Source organism: Triticum aestivum, chromosome 1B (genome assembly GCF_018294505.1).
Source record: "Triticum aestivum cultivar Chinese Spring chromosome 1B, IWGSC CS RefSeq v2.1, whole genome shotgun sequence".
Classification (NCBI taxonomy): domain Eukaryota; kingdom Viridiplantae; phylum Streptophyta; class Magnoliopsida; order Poales; family Poaceae; genus Triticum; species Triticum aestivum.
The window spans coordinates 450025769-450038233 of NC_057795.1; the positions used below are offsets into that span (position 1 = coordinate 450025769).

Consider the following 12465-nt stretch of genomic DNA (forward strand, 5'->3'; position numbering starts at 1 on the left):
TCCCATGTGTCCTCGGGAGCGCTTTTCCTATTATAAGAGTTTGTCCAGGCTTGTCCTTTGCTACAAAAAGGATTGGGCCACCTTTCTGCACTTTATTTACTTTTGTTACTTGTTGCTCGTTACAATTTATCTTATCACAAAACTATCTGTTACCACTTATTTCAGTACTTGCAGAGAATACCTTGCTGAAAACCGCTTATCATTTCCTTCTGCTCCTCGTTGGGTTCGACACTCTTACTTATCGAAAGGACTACGATAGATCCCCTATACTTGTGGCTCATCACCAGCGCATCGGCGAAACCCCGTTTTGGCAGGCAGTGATTCAGCTCCTACCTGTCCTACGAATTGGTACCTCCATCTTGGTGGGCTTCGGATCCGCGATGTTGTTCTGGTTCGACCGTTGGTTGGGGGACTCCCCCCTTGCCACTTGTTTCCCGGAATTATTCTCCATCGTGGTTGACCCTCGAGTCTCTGTCGAGATGTCCTTTATTGACTTAGGGCGGCTCGCTTTCCGTCACCCCTCGACCCCTCTCGAGGTGGACGCTTGGGATACCGTACCCTCCTCCAGTTCATCGCTCTACAACCGTTAGACATGGATGGCGTGCCCGACTCCGTGTCATGGCGTTTGGATCCCTCTGGACGTTTCTCCACGAAGTCCTTGTATCCTCCCATTGCCCCCTCCTCGGCTCCTGAGCCGTTTAGCCTGATTTGGGACATCCGCCTACCGCTGAAGATCCGGATCTTCATGTGGAAGTGGATCCGTGGCTGCCTCCCTTCTGGGGTTGAGGTCCTCAAGCGCAATGGCCCGGGAGATGGGATGTGTCCCCTTTGTGCACGGCGAAGTACGCCAACCACATCTTCTTCTCCTGCGTTACGACCCAATTCCCATGGACCTGGTTCCGCGATACGGTCAGTCGTCGTTGGTCTAATACCAACTTCCCGGACTTGCTGGCGGAAATCCACGCCTCCGCCCCTACCACCGCCACATTAGGTGGTTGTGCGTTAGGGTTCTTGCCTGGGCGCTTTGAACCATCCGCAATAAGTGTGTCATACAAAGAACGCCTCTTCGACATGCGACTGACGCGATCTTCAAACTGTGAGGTTACTTGCAGCTTTGGCGGCCGCTTAGCCGCCCCCAGGATCGGGACGCCATCGACACCCTCCTCGCCGACCTTTGCGTGATGGCCTTCCGTGTGGTGCCTCCTCTGCCGCCCCCACCCCTGGAGCCCGACTAGGCCTGCGGCCTTCCTGAGGAACTGGATCCTTGACCCGCCCCTTGGGTTCTTGCTTGTTGTGCCTTGTGTTTTTTTTTCTGTTTTCAGGGCTTGTTGAGCTGTGCCCTTAGCATTAACCCCTTTCAGTACTCTTTGTTTGTGTTGACACTTCGTGTGTGTGTGTGGTGTGAACCTTTGTTAGATGCTTGGCTCGGGCGATTTGCTTTATATATATAGCGGGACAAAAGCCTTTTTCGGGAATGGACATCTCCTTAAGGAAACCATATTGATTCAGTTGCATCACTAAGTTGAGAATCATCTCTTAAAGCCTATTAGCCAAGAGTTGGTAATGATTCTGAGAGTGCTACTGTGCAAAGAGATGGAACGAAAATCATTTGGAGAAAGAGGAGCAGCCACTTTGGGAATCAGAGTGATGAAGGAAGTGTTAGAATAAATCCGAGGCGCATAGTCGATCATCCGAGGACCAAGCAATCACACGAGCACGACACTGAGATTTGTTAACGAGGTTCACCGATATGGCTACATCCCCGGTGCTTGACTATAGGCGTTCATCCCCATGACACCGCTATAATACCGCACTCGGTCACAACTCTAACTGGAAGAATTAATTCATTGAACTGCCAACTTTCCTCCAAAGAAGTCCTGAACTGAACCAGCTGAATACCATCAGCCCCAATTATGCTCGGCCATGCCTTGGTAGACTCAGTATTAAACCGACGAGGCCCAGGAGTTTCCTCATTGGGCATGAAATTGATCACATTTTTTATTTCCTCTGTAGTAAAAGGACTTTTTTTTCTTGAACAGTACTCCCTCTCTCTCAATTTACAGGTCGTGCGCGTACCCCTAGATCGTCAATTTGACCAATCTAATACAAGTCATATATTACAAAAAATATATCAATATAAATTTCAGATGTTCTATTTTCAAAAGACATAATTTTTGTGTTATATAGTTTATATTAGGATGATAAAATTGACAATCTAGGTATACGCGTAGGACTTGTAAACTGAGACGGAGGGAGTAAAATGAATTTATAGTTGCAGAAACATGTCCTGATCAACACTCTGATGAAAAGCTCTTCCGGGTGAAAATGCACTCTAATCAGTTTTTTTTTTGGGTGATGATGTTACCTGAATCTTATGTCATTCATTTGTTCTTTAGATGTCACAACTTGCCACTGTCCTAGCCTTCTGGTATTGGAACAAGACCGAAGGGTGATAACATTCAGAGTTAATTAATAACATTACGTGGGTAAACCCAAAATGATATTGCGAAGCTTGGTAGTGCTAGGGCACATGGCTATCGCTCAGGGATATCTGATAGCCACAACAGGAAGAAGAAAACAGAGCAGCACCTGCCTGCATGACCTCGTAGCTCTCCTACTTCAGTACATGCATGAACAGTTGAACACACAAACCAGACGATTCACATAGGCGCATATTTCGCAGCGAGTATCACTGCCAAAGTATGGAGTATAACCGATCGATAATCCCTGAGTTTATGCCGGGCAAGCGTCGCCTCCTTTGAGCTCCATCCCGTCGACCTCCGGCGTGGTGGCCGTCGACTGATGCCGGTAGAGCGCCGTCATGAGCGGCGTCGCGATCACCGTGGTTGTCAGTGCCATGATCACGAAGATGGCGAACGTCGTGTCGTCCAGCACCTGCACGCACATGAGCCCGTGAGTCCCCGTACGTAACAACTGATAATTACATTTACAACGTCCGTGTGTATACAAAGTAGTAGTACTCACCTTCTTCTCCTTGCCGATGTTGAGCACGATGAGCTCCACTAGCCCCTTGGCGCTCATGGCCACGCCGAGGGCGGCCGCCTCGCGCCTGGCCATGCCTGTCCCGGCGACCGCCACCGCGAACGTCCCGGCGAACTTCCCCACCACGGCCACGGCCACCACGAGCGCCACCATCCCCCACGCGGCCACGCCCTGGACGTTGTCCACATTCGTATGCAGTCCGCTCGTGGCGAAGTAGAGCGGCAGCATCAGCCCGGACACCAGCGGCGCCACCTTCTCGCCGATGCGCTCCGCGAAGCCCTCCTCACGGGGCATGGCCAGCCCGAACACGAACGCGCCGAAGACGGGGTGCACGCCGATGGCGTCGGTCACGGCGCCCGCTAGGAGCGCGCACGCGACGGCGCATGAGCAGGTCAGGTTGCTGTCCGAGCTGCAGGGGCCTGTGCGGCGCGCCAGCCGCGCCATGAGAGGGCGGAGCGCGAAGAACGTGAACGCCACGAAGACGGCGCCCGACGAGAGGATGTAGACCGGCGCGAGAGGGGGTCCCTTCGGCTCGCGGCCACCGCCGGACACGGCGAGAGCGAGAGCAAGGAGCGTCCACGCGAAGACGTCGTTCACCGCGGCGGCGGCCATGGCGGTCTCGCCGAAGGGCACTCCGAGGAGGCCGAGTTCCTTGAGGATGCAGGCGAGCACGGGGAGAGCGGTCACCGAGAGCGCCGCGCCGAGGAACACGCACAGCGAGAGGTATGAGGCTTGGCGGGGCGCCGGGATGGCGAGGTCGAGGAGCGGCACGATGCCGGCGGCGGCGAGCAGCGGAGGCACGATGCCGGCGGCTGCGATGGCCACGCTGCGGGGTCCCACGCGACGAACGGCGCGGAAGTCGAGCTCGAGGCCGACCAGGAAGAGGAAGAGGAGCAGGCCGAGGCCCGACACAGTGTCTAGCGCGGGGGTGCTCCACTCCGGGAAGATCGTGCGGCGAAAGGGGCCCCACCGGCCCAGGGCCGAAGGTCCGAGCAAGATGCCGCCCTGCGCAAATAAGACATGCTTTTACAAGCAATTCTTTAAAAAACATTTACAAGCGATCTAAAAAAAGCTTATACATTTTTTGGTCGAACTTCTAAGCATCTAGGAGTATTATTACCAGTATTTGTTACTTCTACCGAGCATCAAGCCTAGCCGAGAAGCACAAATTTTGTGCAACTTTGGGTCTAGAAATGTGCACTTGGAAAATGCATATCTCTAACCCTTAATCCTAAAGTTGCACATAATTTCAAAAATGTACAACCACCGAATTAACCTCTAGTCTAGATAAAGAAAAAACTACTCGGTAATATCATGTAATACCCTCTAAATTATGTGCCAAATGTGTTACCCACTAAAATACAGGCTAGAAACTTTTTCCCCCAAAGTCCCTGGACTAGGCTGCTTGGCCCAGCCACACGCCCTATATTGGAATGCACTACAAAGACGATGGAGTGGGAAAATATGTTTGAATGTAGCCTGTATATAAGTACAATTATTCCTAAAATTAATTGTATTCATAAAAAATAACTCACTCGCAAAAAAAATTCTAAAATAACCAACGACCGGGTAGTAGTATCATTAACAATTTATATTTGGATGATGATATGTCCCAACCATCTATAGCCCATGGTTCGTTACTCGGGAATTCGGAGAGGTCAGATGAGATAGATGGGTGTGTTCAAAATGGAATGATCCCCTTTTCTCATGTTTGCATTTTTGTTGTCCACAAACAAATAAAGAGTTCGAAAAGACGTACGCATAACAGACTCGGTACCTAGGTCAATGGGTTCAATGGAGAATTGTGTTACTGTAATAGCGAAGGTATCTATGAAATGCAGTACCAAGGTCAATGAAATTGAAAGGCACCTCCGACAACAGAATCAAAAGTAAAAAAACAATTTATATTCATCACATTTTGTTTCTCTGTGCAACCTGCAAATAAACCCGTTATTTATTTATTTTTACTTTTTGCTCATGCATATTGTATTTGCACATAGGCATATAAGATGTTTTTTTATTTCTTCAAAATTGGTACATGTATTTAAAAAATCAAAATAAAAACCTACGTAGAGGTTGGGAGCCAACAATTACTGTTTGAATTCCAATTCGAGCTTACCTCAGTATAGAACTGCACACATTAACTAGTTCACCCAAAAATTCAAACTATATGAGAGGGCCGGACATTATACTCCAGCACTCAGCATTGCAAAGCTACCAGAAAAAGGTCGAACCTTTTTTATTTTTTTGCCAGGAAAGAAAAAGTTGAGTCTGTAGTCTAGCATCTCAAATGTGTCCAGGATCCTTCCATGATATATGACTCGTGCCTATTCTAGGTCTAGGAAACGCGTCTAGTAAATTCTTAGTGGTTCTCTTTTAGTGCACAGGATCGTGTGATGTCAAACGCATGTCAAGCAGGGCAGCAGAACGGGTTGACAACGTCACGTCGCGGGAGTCGACAATTCTTGATGTGTTAGCCAACATGCAACAGTATATGCACCAATTGTGCAGCATTACTGGGCGGTCATTTTTTTGCCTGTCATTTTCAGATGATGGTCTGAATAACTGAATTGATCGCCAACATCTTCTCCTCTGCAATGATTTGGAGATTGCTCACCACGCCGCATGTTGGCAATTATATATATATATATATATATATATATATACACACACACACACACACGTATAAAAAATTACTGAGTTAGTGCTTGATCCAATGAAGCAATCTTAGCCATTCATAATAATTACTGTACAGGCTGAGCCAAACGTTTTTAGCTGGAACCTTACCCCTTAATCCCTCTTCTTTGATAATTTCCTACTCCCTAATCAAAATCTATTATTATCACCGCGGCAAAAAGAGAAGAACTATAGTATCTACAATAATGAGTACTTGCATAGTAAATCTGGTTTCCCACTTTTTCTCATTTTTTTTGCAATTTCCATATACTATTAGCATGCCTACGTGGAAACCTTTTCCAAACAATAGTATACAATTTAATATGCTGTACATATTGCCCAAAATGTATTATATTGTATGTACACAATTGCTAGTTAGCGTTAATGACCCTCTTTTCACGAGCATATATACCGCTGCAACCGACATCAAGCCATGTACTCCCCCGTCTCAAAATAAGTGTCGTTGATTTAGCTCAAAAATTTAGTAGGGACTGTGATCCAGGACTCTAGTTATTATATTCTCCGCCATATATATCACCCACATAAAAGAAAAGTTGAAAGAGCATATATACGCATAGGAATACCAGGATCTCGGCAATGACCCTAGGCTGGCGTAGGGGCTTGAAGGCGAAGGCGAGGCCCTGCGTGACGACGAGCACGACGGCTATCTGCACCGCCAGGAGCGGCAGCGCGAAGTCCAGAGGGTTCTCGCCCTGCCACATGCCGTCCGATGCCATCTTCACGGCCATGCTTAAGCTCTACTGCTAGCTAGTACTGCACGCACCCAACGGCTGGGATATGCTCCCTCACAGAAGAGCGGCTGGGATGGTAATCTTGATGCGCCTATGTGTGTGCATGCATGCATGTGCTGGTGGCTGTGCCTCGTACTGAAATGCACACCCAATTTATAGGCGCGGATCGACAAGCAACCTGGCTAGCTACCCGTGTGCCTGATGATTCATTAGCTTAGTGGCCTTCTCTATCATTATCAAGCGGGGAAATGGGGTGTACATTTGAACGGACGTGGGGAATGCTCAACAACTCCTGTACATGAATGAAAATTCGATACTTCCCTCTGTTGAAACAGAGCTTTAGATATATTTCAGGTCAACTCTCAATCTTTTCTTCTTCTTCTTCTTCTAGAAAACAGTAAAGACACAGGTGATCATATACACACACTCACTTCTATGAACACACGCACATAAGTCCTACCCCTATGAGCACCTCCTAGAGATGAGCCGGCATATCTTAGGATTTACGAAGTCGCCATAGGTGTCTCGTAGTTGACATCTGAAATAACTCCAGAAAAATGTGACCATACGTGCCAATTTTAGGACTTGAACCCGGTGGGCAGGTTTCAGCACAAGAAAGTTTGATCTCCGGTACTAGATTTGGAAACTTGAAAGAAAAATATTGTGCATACGATATCAAGAAGTATTTTTAGAATATCAAAATTTTGCTACCTGTTACTTAGTGGCCAACTATACATTTTATAATATGGGGAAATTCAGTTAATAATAGAAAAATTTGAAAACATAATTGGAATTGTAAAACAATAATAGTGATAATAATAAATGCAAATCATGACAAAAATATTAGAAAAATTGAAAAGGGGGGCTTGGAAAATTGTTTAACTTCTAGTTTAATTTCCTCCATTTTCTCAATATTTTATGACTATAAGTAATACTCCCTACAAAGTTGTACAAAACCAGAGACACTTATTTTAGGACGGAGGAAATATATCTTTCCCATGTTGTATTTAAATAAATTAAATATTTAAATTTATAAATTTGAATGTCCCCCCTCTAATATAGTCTTTCTTTTCTCACCTTTTTCCTTTTGTATCCACTTTAGCTATTTTATTTATTTTCATTTTTACCTAAAATTTGGACAACATAGGTTTATTTTCACATGAATATTACATCAGCGAAACAAATTGACACGTAAATGCCATGTTAGCCAAATCAAGTTGCAATGAACATTATAAACGGTGTTTGAGAGTTGACGAGCATCTTCTAACAGATATTGATCTCTCAAAGTAGAACCGCTAAGCCTACCACAATAAAGACACATGCCTGTATTTTTTTTTTTTGAAAAAGCCTAAGATCACATCTTAAGTAACATAAAGTCTTTACAAACACATCTTACAGAAAAAAGAAAATTACATCCAGTTTCTTAGGGGTTATGAAATCTTCTCCCTCCTGCATCCACCACGAGCACGCCATGAGCAAAGATGGATGATGCCTCCGGGCCTCCACCTTGATGGAGCAACCTTGTTTAAACTCAGGAGCTTAGCATTTTTTTTTCTTGAAAACTACTTTGACAATACCATGGCTATGTCCAAACCGATACGACCATCTCCAGATCTATGTACCTATAACATTATCTGGATTTTGATACTTCGGCATTGACAAAAAATGCGCACATACAGATAGCGAGGCCACATAAAATGCACGCGCACAAACTGATGCCTGCCTATCGGGGAAACATACACATGCATGGCATATGGTTCACAAATCATGCCACCACCCAGGAGAGAAACAGTAGACATACACCGCACATGCATCAAGTGAGCAAGGTCGGCAGGGTGCCGGAGAAGTCCTGCCACCCGCTCCCACTAACGGAGCGGGCAAAGGTGGTGAGTGGCGACTCTACGAGCCATGCGACTTCGACATTCCTTTCTCCGAGACGTTCCAGAACCCAATCCAGCTGATCGAGCATGTGGACGAGGACGGCACAGCTCCATCCAAGCTTACAGATCAACACGGTGACGCCGATTGTGCGTGCACGTCTGAAAAAGGCAGCACGCAGGTAGCAGAGTGGTCGAGCAGCTATCAGTCTGGAGTGTATCTGATGGCATGCATGATCACACGAGGTTGGAGCGGCCTGATTGGCACAGCAGCTCAGTGCGCTCCCCAGCTGACCACTGGATGTCGACTAGATTAGAGTTTAGTTTAACGAGCTAAGCTTGGGACTGGTTGGAGGCCATGATCGACGAAAACATTTCCGAGGATCTGTCTGGGAGATTGATTGGAAGGTTTGCACCACCGAGATATGCTGCCAGGACTGATTAAGTTGTTTGTGGGAGCGCTTTGGTGGTCTGACATGTCATTGCTGGATTGGGTGGTCTGATAGTGGTAGACTGCCACCTCATTCTGACTTGTCATTGGGCTAGTGGAGAGCGAATGAGCCTCAGCAGAATGCTAGCCCACACGCAAGCACCAACAATGCCATGTCATCCAATGATTAACTAAGCATTGGATTCACGGAGCTTAAGATTGATCAAGTCAACACTCATCACTAGTGCCATAGCGCCATGTCGGCAATGGTTTATTTATAGTCAAAAATTACATGTTGTTGAAGAGCTGAGAAGCAGAGGTGCCAAAACTAATTAATTTGTTTGTGTTCTCACCAGAAAAAGAAAAGTACTCCCTTCAATCCATATTAATTGTCACTGATTTAGCATAACTTTGTACTAAATGGATCAGAGTAAGATGTTTGCCGGAGGGCTTTGGTGGTCCGACATGTCATATTACTGGATTGCTTGATCTGACTGTGGTAGACTAGCACCTCGTTCTAACTTGTCAGATGGTTCACAATACACACACACACAAATGCATGTAGAATGCCTACTAAGGGCATCTCCAATGGTGTCTCGCAAATTTTCTCCCGCATCTATCCACGGACAAGGGGGGCCAGTCCGCGGAGACGGATGCGGAAAGCCGTCATCCAACGATATCTTGTATATATCCGTCAGTAAATCCAAATTAAAATGTACTTTGATCCACAAAGCGCGTCGAATCACATGTCCGATCACAACCAAAAAGAGGCAAGTGTGCTTAGTTTTTACATGCCTGAATCCAAAAGAACATCAGTCGGCAGTCCGTTTATTTCTGCCCTGCCGAACCGGCAATCCCACCCGTTTGCTCCCCGATCAAGGTGGTGCCGTCACCGCAGCGTAGGCAGCCTCCGCCTCCGCGTCTGCATACGCCTCCGTCGCGTCCTCACCGTCCGCCGCCGCCAATAGATCTTTCTGCTGCTGCAACATCTGGTAGCGAACGGGTGCACGATGATCCTTGCGTCGGCATCCAAAGAGTCCACATTCAAATGCCCGCAATACTTGGACATGGTCTCTTGGATGGTGTACTATTGATGATTGAGGGACTTCCATTCACGGCTGCGGATCACCGCGTTGGAGTAGGGCACAAAATGCTTGTGTTCATGGAACCATATCTGAATATTCCTCCAAAAGGTTGTGCCCTTTTGCTTCGTGCCATGGATCGGATCAATGCTAGTGGTCAACCATGTGTCGCACAACAACTCGTCCTCCTACACGTTGAAACTTTCTCCTTTACCCTTCTTCTTCGGATCGCCAACTGTATTGTCTGGATCATCGTCCTCGCTGTCCTCCTCCTCCCCCCCTCTGGTTGCTGCTGTCCAGCGGCCCAATGATGTTGTTACTGTGTGCCATCACCGATCTATGTGTAGGACTGTTGCGTGGTCGTCTGAGTTGTAGGGCTGCTGCTGTTGGTAGTTGCCAGGCTAGGTGGGATCCGAGTCTTCCACCTGGCCATCCTCATAGCCCCCTCCTTCTCCCGCGCATCCATCATGGATGATGTCGAGCATCTCCATGTCCGGGTCGACATACGCCGACTCCCCCGCTCTAGGCATTGCAGCAAACACAGGTGTGCTGGAGCTCAAGGAAGGGCGACAACAAGGAATGTGAAGGAAATATGCCACCAAGCTATAAAGGCTTTTGGAATCACTTGATTATGAATCACTTGGTGCTTGCAAACCATGCCTCAAGGGCTAGATGACTAAAACTCCGTTCTCTGGAACAATGAAACAAGGTACTGACTTATTGGATATAATACATACCGATGTATGTGGTCCAATGAGAGTTGTGGCTCATGGCAGGTATCGTTATTTTCTTACCTTCACAGATGATTTGACCAGATATGGGTATATCTACTTAATGAAGCATAAGTCTAAAACGTTTGAAAAGTTCAAAGAATTTCAGAGTGAATTGGAAAACCATCGTAACAAGAAAATAAAGTTTCTGCGATCTGATCGCGGAGGAGAATATTTGAGTTACTAGTTTGGTCTTCATTTGAAACAATGTGGAATAGTTTCACAACTAACGCCACCTGGAACACCACAACGTAATGGTGTGTCCGAACATCATAACCGTACTTTATTGGATATGGTGCGATCTATGATGTCTCTTACTGACTTACCGCTATCATTTTGGGTTTATGCTTTAGAGACGGCTACATTCACGTTAAATAGGGCACCATCAAAATCCGTTGACACGACGCCTTATGAACTGTGGTTTGACAAGAAACCAAAGTTGTCGTTTCTCAAAGTTTGGAGCCGCGATGCTTATGTGAAAAAGCTTCAACCTGATAAGCTCAAACCCAAATTGGAGAAGTGTGTCTTCATAGATACCCAAAGGAAACTGTTGGGTACACCTTCTATCACAGATCCGAAGGCAAAATATTCGTTGCTAAGAATGGATCCTTTCTAGAGAAGGAGTTTCTCTTGAAAGAAGTGAGTGGGAGGAAAGTACAGCTTGATGAGGTAATTGTACCTTCTCCCGAATTGGAAAGTAGTTCATCACAGAAATCAGTTCCAGTGATTCCGACACCAATTAGTGAGGAAGCTAATGATGGTGATCATGAAACTTAAGATCATGTCACTATAGAACCTTGTAGGTCTTCCAGAGTATGGTCCGCACCAGAATGGTATGGTAATCCTATTCTAGAAGTCATGTTACTAGACTATGATGAACCTACAAACTATGAGGAAGCGATTATGAGCCCAGATTCCGCGAAATAGCTTGAGGCCATGAAATCTGAGATGGGATCCATGTATGAGAACAAAGTGTGGACTTTGGTGGATTTGCCCGATGATCGGCAAGCCATAGAAAATAAATGGATCTTCAAGAAGAAGACTGACGCTGACTGTAATGTTACTGTCTACAAAGCTCGACTTGTTGTGAAAGGTTTTCGACAAGTTCAAGGAGTTGACTATGATGAGACTTTCTCACCCGTAGCGATGCTTAAGTTTGTCCGAATCATGTTAGCAGTTGCTGCATTTTATGATTACGAAATTTGGCAGATGGATGTCAAAACTGTATTCCTGAATGGATTTATGGAAGAAGAGTTGTATATGATGCAACCAAAAGGTTTTGTTGATCCAAAGGGTGCTAACAAAGTGTGCAAGCTCCAGCGATCCATTTATGGACTGGTACAAGCCTCTCGGAGTTGGAATAAACACTTTGATAGTGTGATCAAAGCATATGGTTTTATACAGACTTTTGGAGAAGCATGTATTTACAAGAAAGTGAGTGGGAGCTCTGTAGAATTTCTAATATTATATGTGGATGACATATTGTTGATTGGAAATGATACAAAATTTATGGATAGCATAAAAGATACTTGAATAAGAGTTTTTCAATGAAAGACCTCGGTGAAGCTGCTTACATGTTAGGCATCAAGATCTATAGAGATAGATCAAGACACTTAATTGGACTTTGACAAAGCACATACCTTGGTAATTTTTTGAAGAAGTTCAAAATGGACCAGTCAAAGAAAGGGTTCTTGCCTGTGTTACAAGGTGTGAAGTTGAGTCAGACTCAATGCCCGACCACTTCGGAAGAAAATGGAAGTCATTCCCTATGCTTCAGCCATAGGTTCCATCATGTATGCAATGTTGTGTACCAGACCTTATGTGTGCCTTGCTATAAGTATAACAGGGAGGTACCAAAGTAATCCAGGAGTGGAG

General features: G+C 45.9%; 1 protein-coding gene across 2 annotated transcripts; it reads right to left on the reverse strand.

The window, feature by feature from the left end:
* Positions 1-2448: 2448 nt before the first annotated feature.
* LOC123092488 (cation/H(+) antiporter 20) lies at positions 2449-6544 on the reverse strand. Of its 2 annotated transcripts, none has more exons than XM_044514285.1 (3): positions 6282-6544; positions 2986-4008; positions 2449-2895 (listed from the first exon to the last, which is right to left on the reverse strand). In XM_044514285.1, the coding sequence occupies exons 1-3, from the start codon at positions 6426-6428 to the stop codon at positions 2734-2736; spliced, it is 1332 nt and encodes a 443-aa protein (XP_044370220.1). In that variant the 5' UTR covers positions 6429-6544; the 3' UTR covers positions 2449-2733. The 2 variants fall into 2 exon arrangements, with proteins under 2 accessions (XP_044370220.1, XP_044370213.1); XM_044514278.1 differs by having other exon boundaries at positions 6264-6544.
* Between the last annotated feature and the right edge of the window lie 5921 nt (positions 6545-12465).

Bases quoted from the DNA above. Each gene is read 5' to 3' on its own strand.
- LOC123092488 (XM_044514278.1), bottom strand. From the start codon at position 6,428: ATGGCCGTGAAGATGGCATCGGACGGCATGTGGCAGGGCGAGAACCCT. The intron at 4,009-6,263 runs GTATTCCTATGC...TTATTTGCGCAG, and splicing joins GGGTCATTGCCGAGATCCTG to GGCGGCATCTTGCTCGGACC. The intron at 2,896-2,985 runs GTGAGTACTACT...ATGTGCGTGCAG, and splicing joins ACATCGGCAAGGAGAAGAAG to GTGCTGGACGACACGACGTT.